At 38.9% G+C, this 15938-nt stretch overlaps 2 protein-coding genes across 4 annotated transcripts; both read left to right on the top strand.

Annotated features, from left to right (window-relative positions):
- The first annotated feature begins 923 nt into the window (after positions 1-923).
- LOC106451057 (acetyl-coenzyme A carboxylase carboxyl transferase subunit alpha, chloroplastic) lies at positions 924-5088 on the top strand. Of its 3 annotated transcripts, none has more exons than XM_013892913.3 (11): positions 924-1292; positions 1410-1787; positions 1867-2049; positions 2402-2562; positions 2661-2775; positions 2860-3014; positions 3091-3142; positions 3216-3284; positions 3363-3440; positions 3512-4676; positions 4757-5088. In XM_013892913.3, exons 2-10 carry the CDS (start codon positions 1443-1445, stop codon positions 4658-4660), a joined length of 2307 nt encoding a protein of 768 aa, XP_013748367.2. In that variant the 5' UTR covers positions 924-1292; positions 1410-1442; the 3' UTR covers positions 4661-4676; positions 4757-5088. The 3 variants fall into 3 exon arrangements, with proteins under 3 accessions (XP_013748367.2, XP_013748368.2, XP_048636492.1); XM_013892914.3 differs by having other exon boundaries at positions 1030-1292; positions 3512-4672; XM_048780535.1 differs by having other exon boundaries at positions 1030-1292; positions 3512-4672; positions 4744-5088.
- Positions 5089-11188: 6100 nt separating this feature from the next.
- On the top strand, positions 11189-14453 carry LOC106451063 (laccase-4). Its single transcript, XM_013892922.3, has 6 exons — positions 11189-11410; positions 12006-12157; positions 12243-12487; positions 12658-12786; positions 12880-13803; positions 14114-14453. The coding sequence occupies exons 1-6, from the start codon at positions 11315-11317 to the stop codon at positions 14242-14244; spliced, it is 1677 nt and encodes a 558-aa protein (XP_013748376.1). The 5' UTR covers positions 11189-11314; the 3' UTR covers positions 14245-14453.
- The last annotated feature ends 1485 nt before the right edge of the window (positions 14454-15938 follow it).

Here is a 15938-nt window from a genome sequence, read left to right as displayed (position 1 = left end):
TGGTTAGGTAAATAATTAATGATGTTTTTGTTTAGAAAATATAAGAAATTAATGGTTTTCTTAATCTACGTGCATAGCTATAAAACGACTTATATAAAAAAATGGAGGGAGTATTTAAGTATATTAATTATTTAGATTAAATATCTATAAAATATTCAAAATATGCTAAAGTATCTAAATATTATCCCAAAAAGTAAAAAGTAAATATTTGAAAATAACCGAAAATACTCAAAACAAACACCCAAAATATAGTAATATTTAGTTGTACATTATTCAAATATATAATAATTACTTTTGCCCATCGACACATTAGGCCCCACAAGCCCCGCGTGGACGTTGTAACGATAGATGGTGCCGTCTTGGACAATGCATATCAGTATCTGATCATCAGACCAGGCACTCCAATAAGACGTCCACCAGGGTGACTCCAAACAGTCTCAGAGAGGAGTACACCAGCTGAGTTAAAGATACAGAGCTTTCTTAGTGCAGATTCAGCATATAGTTGAACAATCTTGGAGTCATCTCCAATGACTGCGATTGGTCCACCGAACGAGGCTCAAGCGACCTTGTGGTGTGTACTGAACCATTATTTTGACAAATAAATAAATAAAAAATGTAAAAAACAAAAAACTCCGCTGGTACTCGAACCAGGTCTCTCGGGTGAAAATAGAAAACGACGGATTGTTAAAACCTCCAACAAGGTTACAACAAGTCCACGTGTTTCCATCCCACGTTGGAGGTTACAACAATCCGTCGTAGTCTTGTTGGTTAGGATATTCGGCTTTCATCTGAGAATCCCGGCTTCGGAGTTTTTTTTTGTTTTTCAAAACAGGACATTTTTTAATTTATTTATTTGATAAAATAATGGTCCAATACACACCACCGGGTAACCTACCCCCAACAAATCCACCGGAACATATCCAAAAAAGATAAAATAAAAAAAGGATAAATATTTTAAACCTCACACGGACCAGGCATCACGTGCACACGTGCCAAAGAGCAAGATCCAAACTTTATAGTGGTTTAACGACCCAACTGGATACTTCTGGCAAATTGGTAAAAACCCAATCCGAAGCTGTTGTGTTCTTCTCTTCACCTTCGTCCCAATCAAATCTGCATAAGAATTATCGACACAAAAATCCACGCGCTCTCTCACGCTCACACACTCGCCTACACTTGTTTCCTTCATCTAAAATCAACGACGATCTCCTCGATGCTCTCTCTCCCTTCCCCCTTCTGATTCCATCGTTCTTTGGATCTCTCTGGCTTCGTTGTCTCTTGTCCGTTTGAAGGTGAGTTTTCTTCATTACCTGAGTTGGGTTTATGTCTTTTCTTGATAAAGTTTAGACCTTTAGGATTGGGAGAATGAGGGTAGTGAAAACGAATCTGACCCCATTTGATCTCTACAGGATTGAGATCTGTCTGTTTTTTGAGTAATTGAGATGGCTTCAATGTCTCATTCATCCATAGCATTGGGTGGAGCTTCCGCTTCTGCTTCGGATTACTTGCGTAGTTCGGCCAACGGTGTCACTGGCGTCTCATTAAGAGCCCTTGGGAGGAGAACAATGGTTACAGCTACTACAAGGAGTAGTAACAACCTCTACGTGACAGCTCGGCTCAAGAAAGGCAAGAAGTTCGATCACCCCTGGCCTGCTAACCCTGATCCCAACGTCAAAGGAGGAGTCTTGTCTTACCTCTCCGAGTTTAAACCTTTGGGGAATGCGCAAAAGCCTGTCACTTTGGATTTCGAGAGACCGCTTGTTGAACTCGAGAAGAAGATTGTAGATGTAAGAATCAATTACTAACAGTTGTTTTGGTTTTTCTCTTTTCTTTTAACATTGGTTTTTTGTTTTGTGTGTGATGCAGGTGAGGAAGATGGCGGAAGAAACCGGTTTGGACTTTACTGAGCAGATTATCACTTTGGAGACTAAGTATAGACAGGCGTTGAAAGATCTTTACACGCATCTTACTCCTATACAGCGTGTGAACATTGCTCGCCATCCCAACCGTCCTACTTTCCTTGATCATATACATAACATCACTGACAAGGTCTGGCTCTCTTATTACCATGGTCTTAACCAAAACGATTTTTTTAAAATCCGATTTATAAGACTCAAATCGATTCGGTTTAAATCATTCTAAATTACTTTGTTTATTTTGTTTTGTATATCTGATTTTAATAGTTCATAAAAAATAATTTTATAATTAAACTCAAAACTAAAATATCTTATAGAAATGTAAAATATATTAAAAATAAAATCAATAAGCCTCAAATAATCCGCCTAGTGGCTAGTCTTCTGCCGCCTAGCTAATTTTTTGAACATTGCTTATTACTATGCTATTTTTTGTCATATAAAGTTTATGTAAGTTAATGATTGAGAGACCCTACTCTTGTTTTCAGTTTATGGAGCTTCATGGAGACCGGGCGGGTTATGATGACCCTGCAATTGTGACTGGTATTGGAACCATAGATGGCAAAAGATATATGTTCATCGGTCACCAGAAAGGTAGAAACACCAAAGAGAATATAATGCGTAACTTTGGGATGCCTACTCCTCATGGGTAAGAGAAGTTACCTGGTTTGTTGTTAAATAGAGTTGTTAAGAGTCAGTCAACAACACTCTGATCAAATCTTCTGTAATGCCAAAAAAAAAAAACAGTTACAGGAAGGCACTGCGGATGATGTATTACGCAGACCATCACGGTTTCCCCATTGTTACATTCATTGACACTCCTGGCGCCTATGCAGACCTTAAATCAGAGGAAAAAGGACAGGTACATGAAATGTTTTTTTTTTTAATGTTTTGAGGTGTATTGGTTTATCTCCAGCACAACATCTTATGCTTCTCTGTATAATAGGGTGAAGCGATTGCCAACAATCTAAGGACGATGTTTGGTCTGAAAGTGCCAATTCTTTCTATTGTCATTGGCGAAGGTGGTTCTGGTGGTGCCTTAGCCATTGGCTGTGCTAATAAAATGTTGATGCTCGAAAACGCAGTTTTCTATGTTGCCAGGTAAAATGTAGATATGGTGATATGATATTATTATTACAGGTTGATTGAGTCTGTCTGGTTGTTTTGGCTTTCATAGTCCAGAGGCCTGTGCAGCGATCTTGTGGCAGACTTCCAAGGCTGCTCCTGAGGTCTGTACACTCTTCTGCTTCTCGTTTCTTGTAATATTTGATGTTACATTTGGATAAATCTCTTTGTACACAGGCTGCTGAAAAGCTTAGGATTACCTCCAAGGAGCTGGTCAATCTTAATGTAGCCGATGGAATCATACCTGTAAGTAACTAAACCTATCTCTTGCATCTATTTTCTTGATTTGGATCAGTGAGTTACTCTCTCTTACTTGTTGTACAGGAACCTCTTGGTGGAGCCCATGCTGATCCTTCATGGACATCGCAGCAGATAAAGATTGCTATCAATGAAAACATGAATGTAAGCATAGTTTACTTGCCTCACACGCTTAACAGAACAGTTTCTAACCTTTTGGTTTTGTGCTTCTTCAGGAATTTGGGAAAATGAGTGGGGAGGAGCTGCTGAAGCACAGGATGGCTAAGTACCGAAAGATCGGAGTGTTCATTGAGGGTGAACCAGTGGAGCCTGAGAAGAAAATCAACATGAAGAGGAGAGACGCTGTGGCCTCCACCAGCCGGAACCTAGAGGGCGAGGTTGAGAAGCTGAGGGAGCAGATTCTGAAAGCCAAGGAAGCCTCTCCAGAGTCTGAGGTGGAGCTTTCGAGTGAAGTTCTTAACGAGATGATTGAGAAACTTAAATCGGATATCGACGAAGAGTACACTAAAGCCGCAAAGGCAATGGGGTTGGAGGAGAGGCTAGCCGCGACGCGGGAGGAGTTCTCCAAAGCCAATGCGGAGGAGCATCTTATGCACCCGGTGCTCATCGAGAGAATCGAGAAGCTTAAAGAAGAATTCAATGCACGTTTGAGCGAAGCTCCTAACTACGAGAGTGTAAAAGCTAAGCTGGACATGTTGAAAGACTTCTCCAGAGCCAAGGCGGCCTCAGAAGCCGCTTCGGTTAAAAAGGAGATCAATAAAAGGTTTCAGGAAGCTGTGGAGCGTCCTGAGGTCAGAGAGAAGGTTGAAGCGGTTAAAGCCGAGGTTGCTAGCTCAGGGGCGTCTTCTTTTGAAGAGTTGAGCGATGAGCTGAAAGAGAAAGTTTTGAAGACGAAGAGGGAGGTTGAAGCAGAGATGGCTGTTGTGTTGAAGTCAATGGGTCTGGAGCTGGAGGCTGTGAAACCGAATCTGAAGGAGGTAGTAGCTGAGTCTCCTAACGAAAACATTCAAGAGAAGCTTGAGAAGCTGAACCGAGAGATCAACGAGAAGATTGAGGAGGTGGTGAGGACGCCGGAGATCAAGAGCATGGTCGAGTTGCTGAAAGTGGAGACCGCAAAGGCGAGCCGGATGCCTGATCAGGGGAGTCAGAAGATCGAGGCGCTTGAGATGCAGATCAAGCAGAAGATAGCTGATGCTTTGAGCATGTCGGGACTGCAGGAGAAACAAGAGGAGCTTGAGAAGGAGCTTGCAGCTGCACGTGAGCTAGCTGGAGAGGAGTCAGATGAGAGTGTGAAGGATGATGATGATGATGAAGATGGTTCAGGATCCGGGAGATCAGAGATAATTAACCCCAGCTTCGCCTGAAAACAAGACATTGTATGTAAGTCAATAAACATAAGGCTTTTGGATCATTGACAAAACCAAACCAAATACTAACTAACGCAAAGACAAAACTCGCAGGATCTTGAAGCTCTTTTGGATTTCCATTGGTAAGACTGTAAGAGGCTTTTTCTTAGAGAACTGTCGAAGATCTCAGCTTATAGCAAAGAGAAAAAAGAAAATCTCTTGTGGAGAGGAACAACTTGGAAGCTTTGCTTTCTTTAGTTTAGCTTCTGGTTCGGACCAAACATTTGCAGACAGTGACATTTGTCTTTGGATTCATCTGTATTTGTTATGTCTTGTTTCGTTAGAACCACTAGTTTTGTCTTTCTTAAGTCTCACATGAACAATACATCACACTTTTCACTCTTCTGTTCAAACATTTGATATATTTAAAAGATTTGTCTAAAGGATACAATGTTGCACTCTTGTAGAATAAACCAACATCAAGAGAATTAAACCGGTTACTAAACCCGTTTCTACATTTAACTTGTCAATGTAACACCTGTGGCTCGCACGTGCGCGCGGGATCAAGTTGGAACACGTGTAGAGAAGAAAACAATCCCGGGCCAAGACTAAGTTATTATAGCCCAGCCCAACCACTTAATCATCTAACGAAATAATTCAGGCAACTTACTGGGTTCGAACCAGCCTCCTCTCGTATCACCTAACCTCCTCGGTTCTCTTTCTTCTATCCGGTCCGATGTGATATTAATCCATATACCGGCTATAAAAACCACAGTACCAATGGTAAACCGACACCAGAACCAAGGCTATGTGGCCCAGTCGTTTCTTCAAATGGGTAGAAAATAATAGAAACATTTACGTTCTAGGACACTTTCCCTACTTTATATTACACCTTAAGACACATTCCTATACTGACACACTTTCTCTAACAGTTTGTGTCTGATCTAGTTTGTTTCCTAACTAACACATTTTCCTTTTCGTTACACCCCAAGTACCCAGCTTCTTCCTATTGGCCATTTAGGCGTGATTATGCCCTAGTCGTCCATTTCGTTTTTATTTATACGGCTGAGATTTATTTTCGTAGATCTAGACAAGACACATTGCTTTCTTGCAACATCAACCATTAGATCAAACCTAGTACATCGGACGGCCGAGATTAGTTGTTTCAGATTCACCATCTCCTATCAACCTTTTTGTCGTTGTTTCCAAAAGTTTCTTCAGCTTTACCTCATTCTTCCTTCAGAATCTAAGAACATTATCAATCCCCTGACAGGAGAATCTTCGTATCTGGACCACAGCTCGTGTTTGGTTAGTTAACTAACCTCTTTATCTATGTCTGCTTATCACGTTAACTCCAACTAAATTCAGTTTTTATCTAATTTGTTGCAGACAACCACCATGGCCGACCACTGTATGATCATTGCCGGCGAATGGGAGATCTCCAGCGACGGTAGCTGGAACTTCTCCATCGACAAACACCAAATGTCGAGGATTGTCACGCTTAGCCCCTCCATGACGTTGTTAGAACTGCAGAACAATGTCTTGAAGGAGTTCTTTCCTAACAAACAAACACGCCAAGAAGCCTCTTTGAGCTACTGGCCTCCGAACTCTAAAGAACTGGCAACGGGCATCTCAACCCCACCCGTCATCCTCACACACGATGGTTCTGTTTGTTTCTTCTACCGGCATTTCGAGTTACAGAGGGACATGAACTTGTTTGTCACCTTCAAACAGCAGTCGGAACCCATAAACACGAGTCAAGTTGATGAAAATCTATTCCCATTCACCACTCCCAAACAGCCTATCACAAAACCCCCCCTACTCAACCGCTATTCCGGTCCTCGTCCCCCTGCATCCGGACTTTCCCCGCCTTCTACGCGTCTAAAATCCCTGGATTTTTCCTTTTTCCTGATGATGATTTATTTGGAGCCAGCCCTTCTAAGCCATCTAACACAACCACCAGCCCTCACTCAGCTCCTTCCAAGATCCGACGTTTCTCACTTATTGATGAAACTGTTCTCTGTAGCGACGAGATGCTAGAAGAGATGTTCAAAGCAGACTCCGACAACCTCCCCGATAGTTGGCAAATAGATGCTGAGGAGGAGGAGGTTAGCGGTCCCGACAGTCCCCTTCCTCCCGGTTTTGAAGAAGTGCAACCACGTGGTTATGACCATGACTTTTGGGACCCTTTGATTGCTAAACATCTCGGTGGATCTGATGCGGAACAGGTTATTACCGGCATAGATGTTCCAAAAACGGCTCCATACAGTATCCACACTGAAACATCACCTGTAGAGCAGCCAACCAACCAGAAGCCTGATCCTGAAGATCCTACCTCACACCATCACAGTTTCCCCCATGTATACCCTAATCCTATGCACCCCATCCACTATGATGATCAGACAAATTCTGAACTTCTTTTCCTGCGACATAGTTGACTCACCAGCGACCATGGCTGCGAGGTCATCTACAGTCAAGTTACGCCTTCCTCCAAACAACTTGTCCCAGAAAACATAATCTGCTTTTTTAGGCTTCGCTTTATCATCTACCTCATATCCCGGCTCGAACTCCCCACAAGGCAACCCAGTAACATGGCCAAACTCCGCCAGCGAAAACCTTGTCGGACCTCCACCAAATACAGGCCACATCTCGAACCGTTTCTTTGTTACCAACTGCCTACAAAGCATCCCATGTACCAACTTCCCTGAGAACGCGCACCTACGCACTGGTAACCTGAAGAGAGGCCCGAAGCAGGAGCACAACAACCTTTCCATCTCGACTGAACCTTCAAGCACATCTCTCACCAGGAGGAGGAACTCCAGCGACGAATAACAGTTATTCCTGTTGCTTGGGTATCGGTCGGTGGCAAAAAGGCGACTTGGTAGCCTCTCATTAACAGTCGCCGCCGTACCTAAGTCCAAGCAACACAATAAGTACCGAAACTAAGCCAACTTTACAAAATAGCGAAGGAACTACTTCCTCACTAACCTTCAACCACGTCTTTGCCTGACCTCTTACTCTTCGCCGTCACCGCCGTACCTAAGTTCAAAAAACACATTAAAGACAGAAACTAAACCAACCGAACTTTACAAAATAGCCAAGGAACTACTTTCTCACTAACCTTCAACCAGGCCTTTGCATGACCTCTTTCTCTTTGCCGTCATCGCCTACTGTTGTTCGTCGTTTCTATTGCCGCCGAGGAGCAAAAAATAATAAAGAACCGATGAAAAAAAAAAGTTACAGTTTCACTTTTTTACGGGCCCAACGCGAGCAAATTCGCTAAAAAGAAACGTCTTTTCAAATCCACCAATCGTGTACCATCGATTTCGAAATTCAAAACCGCAAACGAGAGTAACCAGAACAACTTGTTGTTTTACCAACATGCCCACGCCTAGTTTCACTTTATTAGGGGTACACTGTGTTAAGCTAGATGGGCTTCCAACCTAAAATCAATTGGTGCTAAGTGGAGTGACTCATCTATCTTATATATTGCTTAGGATTCTTTCCAATATCCGATGTGGAACATTTATCCCTAATACGCCCCCTCGAGATGATGGCTCTTTGAGCGTCAATCTCGGAATGCTCGGACAAGGATCGATGGGCCGACTTTGGGCTGGATCGATAATGGATCGGATTGGACTGTGTGGATCGGACTCTGATACCATGTTAAGCTAGATGGGCTTCCAACCTAAAACCAATTGGTGCTAAGTGGAGTGGTCCATCCACCTTATATATTGCTAAGGATCCCTTCCAATATCCGATGTGGGACATTTATCCCTAATACGCCCCCCTCGAGATGATGGCTCTTTGAGCGTCAATCTCGGAATGTTCGGGCAAGGATCGATTGGCCGACTTTGGGCTGGATCGATAATGGATCGGATTGGACTGCATGGATCGAGCTCTGATACCATGTTAAGCTAGATGGGCTTCCAACCTAAAATCAATTGGTGCTAAGTGGAGTGACTCATCTATCTTATATATTGCTTAGGATTCTTTCCAATATCCGATGTGAGACATTTATCCCTAATACACTGGACTTTAGCCACAATAATGTGTGTGAGTAGCAACATGTGTTCTATCGTGTAATAAAAACTCAATAAGTGTCTATTTATGAAAATCACTCAAAATAATATCATTTTTTTTTTTTGTAACTGGCATTCTTAATATAAATTGCAAAAAGATAAAAATGTTTACAAATGCCCATGAGGCATTAGTGAGTGAGCCTAACCCATAGAAACTCATATTAATATCGTTTTTTGAGTTTTTTGAGTTAAGACTTTTATTATAGTTTGAAATTTGGTCCGATATCTACTCCGGTTATTAAAATAGTATGATTCTGACAAAGTATCTATCCCGGTTATTTTTTTAAATTGTTAACCAAGCAATGTGGCTACACTTTTTGGTCAAAGGCGATAAGACATCAATTAGATGCTAATTGATATTTTCTAAACTTTATATTGTTACTATGTTGTCGTTTGGACGGCAATGGCCTTTCAAAGATTGTTGAGAAAATGACAATAACAAATTAAGTAACTTCAACTTGGAGGATACTTACATTTTACCCGTTTTAACCATGACAACTCATCAAGTCATCTGTCGGAGTCGGACAAAGTGCTTAACTGCAACATCTCCGGTACGACAAAAAGACATAATAATAAGTAATTCGACCACAAAATGTAATAAAATAAGAACGTATCTTAGGTTCCTACTATCTCCATTCCACACATGTCCAATATTGTATATGAGCAAAACGGCAAAAGTGAATCGCATTTCTCATGTAACCTTAGCTTTGAAACAAACCCAAGCAAGAGAGAGAGGCTGTCTTTGTTGGGTCATTGTTTACAACGACGTGAAAGCCATTTCACAACTAGTTTACTGTCTTAGTTTCTAAGCATTCTAATCTCCACCTCATTTCACACAGCTTCTAAGCCACTTTTTAACATTATTTTTAATATTATGCGCGACTATATTGAAACCACTATCCAAATTCGAGTATAACAAATCAATCTAACTTTATGGGATTTTTTTTCTTTCTTTTTTTTTTTTAAAAGAGCTTATTTTTTTTTCTTTCTATTTTCCATTTCTTGCGTCTTTATAAGAAATGGAAAAAAAATTTCTTTCTATTTTCCATTTCTTATAAAGACACAAGTATTTGCCTTGAACCGGCAATTAGATTATTTGAGAATCCATTCACATGTTAATTATCGAATAAATACACGGTCAAGAGTTTTTTTCGTTTTTTTATCTGATTTAGAGTTAGACTATATATCTCTATTATAACATTTTAAATACTCACCGCCACAAAATAAAAATACTTAATTAAAGTGTGAAGCAGAATTGCAAAAAGCAGAAAATGTTTTATGTATACTCGAAGGAACAGAGATGTACGATCTTTAAATGGATTATATATAAGACCATCTATCGAAATTAGTGTATATTTTTTGTTGTAGTCGTTTAAAATGTTACTTCGAGTTCAGACGTGTACTTCTCACCAAAGTATGACACAATCTATAGACATTAAGTCTATATTTTCTCTTTTCACAATTTTGAAATTTCGCTCTTGACAACAATATGAGTCTACATTATCTATAGATCATATAAAATAAAGATCAAGAGCTTTCTCTTGCTTATATAAGACAAATAAAGCCTAGGAAATCAATATCATAATTCATATGTCATATATGCTGATGAATCGTTAATGCCATTAATTATCATTTTCAGATGAACATTAGTCAACTATAAGTAAGTATCATTAGTCCATCGATCTGTCGCAAATATATATATATATATATAATAACTCCAGAATGTTCACCTAAGGTTTTTCATTCTTCTATCTAATTCTGTAGACAAATCGGCATATACTACTTGGTACGGATGCTCTATATATATTATAAACACAGTGCGCAAGCTGATTACAGTGATACCGTTTATCTACGTACGCGTATATCCTTTTATGCAAAAACAATGGAATGATCTCCAGAATTATAAGCATTTGGTGTTCAAAAAAAAAAAAAAAAATCTCCAGAATTATAAGAGTCCGTAAAAATCAAATAAATTAGTGAGGAATTGAGCAGACAAGTTAACGTAACTACGTAATATGATCACAGTTATATTACAAACTTATGCACACAGTACAAGTGATAAATACTTAAAACAGTACAAAAAAACACTTAAAACAGTACAAACATACCCGGTAAAATAATTGAGCATAATCGAGACCAAGAAAAATTATATTAATATGTTTTATTGGCATGTTAATTAGCTAAATAATCATGTTAATCCAGAAGAGCTCAAACATAAAATTCGAATTAGTAATATACATGTAGTTTTGTCGAAATTAATCAAAATTTAAAATAAAGCATATGGTAAACGAGATTTGACAATTAATTTGGTACGAAAAGAAAATTAATTTTCTTTTGATTGGTCAGGGAGATTGGTTGTGGCAAGAATGGGAATCTTAACTATAAAGAGTTGGATTTTGGGTCGACCTACCACCTAAAACGACGTTGCCTCCTTCTCTCGTTTCTAAACTCTTTCTCCTCTCTCTTTTATAAGCTTGCGTTGGCCAGTCGCTCATCTCAAACACAAAGACAAGAATATTAAATACACAGAAGAAGAAGAAGAAGAAGAGAAAGGACGAGAGAAACCGAGGAGAGAGAGAGAGAGAGAGATATGAAGTCTCATATGGTTTGGTTTCTGTTTCTTGTGTCTTTCTTGTCTGTGTTCCCAGCTCCATCGGAGAGCATGGTTCGCCATTACAAATTTAACGTGAGTTTATATCTATCCACTTGCATAGATGTATATATACATACATATTATATATACATACATATTATGTGTTCGTGTACGTGCCATGCCGATCTCTTACGCTACATAGGAAGTAGTCGCAAGATGTCCATATATATGCACACACACTAATGTAACTTATAAGCATAAGTTATATTTCGTACATGCTTACGTAGTGATATATATGGTTTATGGCTTCACATAATTAGAACATATATATGTAATTTGTACTGATGTAAAAAAAAAAGTAATTTATACTTCATATAGGATATTTAGACCTAAATTTTCTGTAAATATATGTTTATATCTTATGAGCCTTTTACTAGCACACATTACCATTTCAAAGTAATGTACGTCAGGTGTTTTCCCCTTTTTAAACATGACAATCATTTTATATAAAAGGGCTATATAATGTTTTGACGTACATGTGAATGCTTTTATCTATTTTTGGTTACAACTTACAATCAGATAATGATTATAGTTATTGGTTTGCTTCTCTTTTATTTACCCTTTTCCCTTTTGCCTAACTTTGCAATATAATTATTACTGATTATATTTGTGTTTGAAAATCACACAGGTTGTGATGAAAAACATTACTAGACTATGCTCAAGCAAGCCAACCGTGACCGTGAACGGTAGATATCCAGGTCCCACAATCTACGCACGAGAAGACGACACGTTGCTCATCAAAGTCGTTAATCACGTCAAGTACAACGTCTCCATCCACTGGTAAGCTCCTACTTAATCTTCAAATGAATCATCATTAGTAAGTTTATTAGTTAATTGATTGGTGATTGTGGACGACCGAGAACAGGCACGGTGTGAGACAAGTGAGAACAGGATGGGCCGATGGGCCAGCTTACATCACCCAGTGCCCACTCCAGCCAGGTCAAGTCTACACATACAACTACACCTTGACCGGCCAACGCGGGACCCTCTGGTGGCACGCTCACATCCTCTGGCTCCGAGCCACGGTTCACGGCGCAATTGTTATCCTCCCCAAACGTGGTGTTCCCTATCCGTTCCCCAAACCCGACCACGAGAAAGTTATCGTTCTAGGTAGCTTAATCATTCTATTTTAGAAAGTTCGGATATATTGAATCTAATTCTCATGTGGCTTGCACTTCACCGTGTTAATTAAAAACCTATAAAGCTGAATGCGGTTATCTAATGTGGCAATGAATATATGTTAATTTGGCATGGCTAACTAATGCTCATCATAATGGCAGCTGAATGGTGGAAATCAGATACTGAAAACGTTATTAACGAGGCGCTTAAGTCTGGATTAGCCCCTAATGTCTCTGACGCTCACATGATCAACGGACACTCTGGCCCCGTAAATAATTGTCCATCTCAGGGTAATTAATTTCTTAGTTACAATTATTAATTTTTTTAGTAATCCTAATAGTTACCAAAAAGCTGATTATGAAACCCTCATTCTGCTCTCGAAGGTTACAAACTGTCAGTAACAAATGGCAAAACCTATCTGCTACGACTAGTCAATGCTGCACTTAATGAAGAGCTCTTTTTTAAAGTCGCTGGCCATCTTTTCACGGTGGTGGAAGTGGACGCTGTCTACGTCAAACCGTTCAAGACCGACACCGTCCTTATAGCACCCGGTCAAACCACCAACGTCCTCCTAACCACCTCAAAATCTGCCGGCAAATACCTTGTAACCGCTTCTCCCTTCATGGACTCCCCCATCGCGGTGGACAATGTTACCGCCACCGCCACTGTCCATTACTCCGGAACACTATCCTCCTCCCCAACAACACTCACTCTCCCTCCGCCGCAAAACGCTACTACCATCGCCAACAATTTTACAAACTCTCTTCGTAGTCTCAACTCTAAGAAGTACCCTGCCCTAGTCCCGACCACCATCGACCACCACCTATTTTTCACCGTCGGCCTCGGATTAAACCCGTGCCCCACTTGTAAGGCTGGGAACGGAAGCCGTGTGGTGGCCAGCATCAACAATGTAACATTCACTATGCCCAAAACCGCTTTGCTTCCAGCTCATTACTTTAACATTAGCGGCGTTTTCACGACGGATTTTCCCAAGAACCCACCGCATGTTTTCAACTACAGCGGAGGATCAGTCACGAACATGGCCACGGAAACAGGGACGAGGCTTTACAAGCTACCTTACAACGCCACGGTGCAGCTTGTTCTCCAGGATACCGGCGTCATAGCCCCAGAGAACCATCCTATTCATCTACATGGCTTTAACTTCTTTGAAGTTGGTCGTGGATTAGGTAACTTCAACGCCAAGAAAGATCCAAGCAATTTCAATTTGGTCGATCCGGTTGAGAGGAACACAATCGGAGTTCCATCTGGTGGATGGGTTGTCATCAGATTCAGAGCGGATAATCCCGGTAAGTTCACAAAATTCAAAGTAAAAATAAGTTAATTAAATGATTCTAATCTAGTGTTTATAGAAGTTGTAGTAGTCATGGGTTTAGGTCTAACTCATCATATGTCCCTTGCCAAATTCAGATAGCAGTTGTGCAAGCTATGTTAGTGTATAACTTGATTTGCGGACATATGTTATTTTAAAAATGAAACAAATAAAAATCTTATGTCAAGAAGTCAAATACTATTATATAATCTTTTTTTTTTTTTGAAACTACTATTATATAATCTCCTCATTATAAAAGTAATGGATTGATAGTTTGTAACGTATAGGGGTTTGGTTCATGCATTGTCACTTGGAGGTACACACGACGTGGGGATTAAAGATGGCTTTCTTGGTGGAGAACGGCAAAGGACCCAATCAGTCGATTTTGCCACCGCCTAAGGATCTTCCCAAGTGTTGATTCTTCAACTAAACAAGGCCACGTTTAAGAAGACCAGCGAGTGGTGAACCAATGCGTGGATTTGGTTAGCAAATTATATTTTTTGAGCAAAGTTAAAGGTTCGATTTTTTTGCTCAAGCAAAGTTTGAATAAAAGAGGAAGGAAAAGAAAAGAGATTGTATTACAACAATATTTTTTATCATTATATCCAACATCCATTTATATTATTATATCATTATTCTCTCCAACACAACTCTTATATGACCCATGAGTTTATTATATTCTTTTGGTCCAACAACTTTATTTTTAAACAAAATTTATATAGATGGTATATGAATCAACAACGTATTTTATTACACATTTACCTTTTTTATTTCGTCCTTAGATCACCGGACCTTGAAAATATATGAGTTTATGCTCTCGCCACTTATAATTTTCGACCAAACAAACTTAATCGGTTTAAGAAATTGGAATCTGATGTTATATATGTTAGTAAAACATTGAAAAGCTCACAGATGTGCAAATTAATACCCCTTGAGGAAAAAGTCTCGCACCAAATTGAATATTAGATATTAGATATATCTCCCCCATCAAGAAAATAACTTTATTACATAGGTAGCCCGTAGCCATGTGGGGTTAGGACAAAGTTAAGTGCATGATAATACGAGGATTAACAATAAATTGATTGATTAAGGGGTGGGGATAAATTAAAGAACAGAAACAAAACTATTTGCCTATCTTGAATTGTTTTAGCATAACTATATGGTTATCTAAATTGACCTCTTGAAACACATGAGCTTTTGACCTTGACTTTGAGCCACCCTCTTTGGAGAAGCGAGTTTATTTATTTATTTTTGTCGGCTATATTTCTCCTTTATAAACCGACGTTTTATCATCTCAATTATTCGGTTTATTTCTTAAATACTTTTCTCTTTCGATTGTGCTGCCATGAAACTGGAGTTTTTAATATACATATTAGGTTAGGTAGCTAGCTTTTCTTTTCTGTTACTTTTAAATCTTTAAAAAAAATTTGGGAGTTCTAAGTTTTAAAACTCCTTAGACAAGCATATAATAACTGATTATATTTGTGATTAATTTCAGTTGGAATAAATATCATTTTAGCGATTAAAGAGACCATGTAATTAAAGATATATAAATGACAAAACCTTCATAACAATTTAGATCAGTAAAACTGCACATACTAATTAAATATGTTAAAATCAATAAAATTTAGTTTCAAAAAGTCAATAAAATTTTATAAATAATTTTGTTGCCATAGCTCAAAAGTTCTCTCGGAGAATTCCAAAATGAGCACATCAAGAATATTTCTTTGGCTAAAGAATATATATAGACTTAAACAAGACTATATTGAGAATGAGAAATATTTTATTGTAACATTCAGTGAAATATAACATACATACATACATTCATATATATTCTACATGAAGAAAATGTATTTTATTTTTAATCATAATCTTAAATTTAAACAAATGATAATATAATTCAATGGTTATTGTTTTGTTGGTAAAGACTAGGACATAGACGGACTTCTGTAGAATTTATCTTTTCATTTCACTGTTGGAAATTTCAAAAAACGGCATGTCGGTATGACTGATTTGTATTTCCTGAAATTATATAGTTTCTCTATGGTTTTCCAGAGATATATATACTACAGCAAAAAGTTCAAACGAAATATAAATTCCCATTGACAACAA

The sequence above is a fragment of the Brassica napus genome, chromosome A5 (genome assembly GCF_020379485.1).
Source record: "Brassica napus cultivar Da-Ae chromosome A5, Da-Ae, whole genome shotgun sequence".
NCBI lineage: Eukaryota > Viridiplantae > Streptophyta > Magnoliopsida > Brassicales > Brassicaceae > Brassica > Brassica napus.
This window is presented reverse-complemented; position numbering and strand designations above follow the sequence as displayed.

Coding starts and splice junctions, on each gene's coding strand:
- LOC106451057 (XM_013892913.3), top strand. CDS start 1,443: ATGGCTTCAATGTCTCATTCATCCATAGCATTGGGTGGAGCTTCCGCT. Junction 2,776..2,859: donor AATCAGAGGAAAAAGGACAG/GTACATGAAATG, acceptor TCTGTATAATAG/GGTGAAGCGATTGCCAACAA. Junction 3,143..3,215: donor CTTCCAAGGCTGCTCCTGAG/GTCTGTACACTC, acceptor CTTTGTACACAG/GCTGCTGAAAAGCTTAGGAT.
- LOC106451063 (XM_013892922.3), top strand. CDS start 11,315: ATGAAGTCTCATATGGTTTGGTTTCTGTTTCTTGTGTCTTTCTTGTCT. Junction 11,411..12,005: donor TTCGCCATTACAAATTTAAC/GTGAGTTTATAT, acceptor AAAATCACACAG/GTTGTGATGAAAAACATTAC. Junction 13,804..14,113: donor ATTCAGAGCGGATAATCCCG/GTAAGTTCACAA, acceptor TGTAACGTATAG/GGGTTTGGTTCATGCATTGT.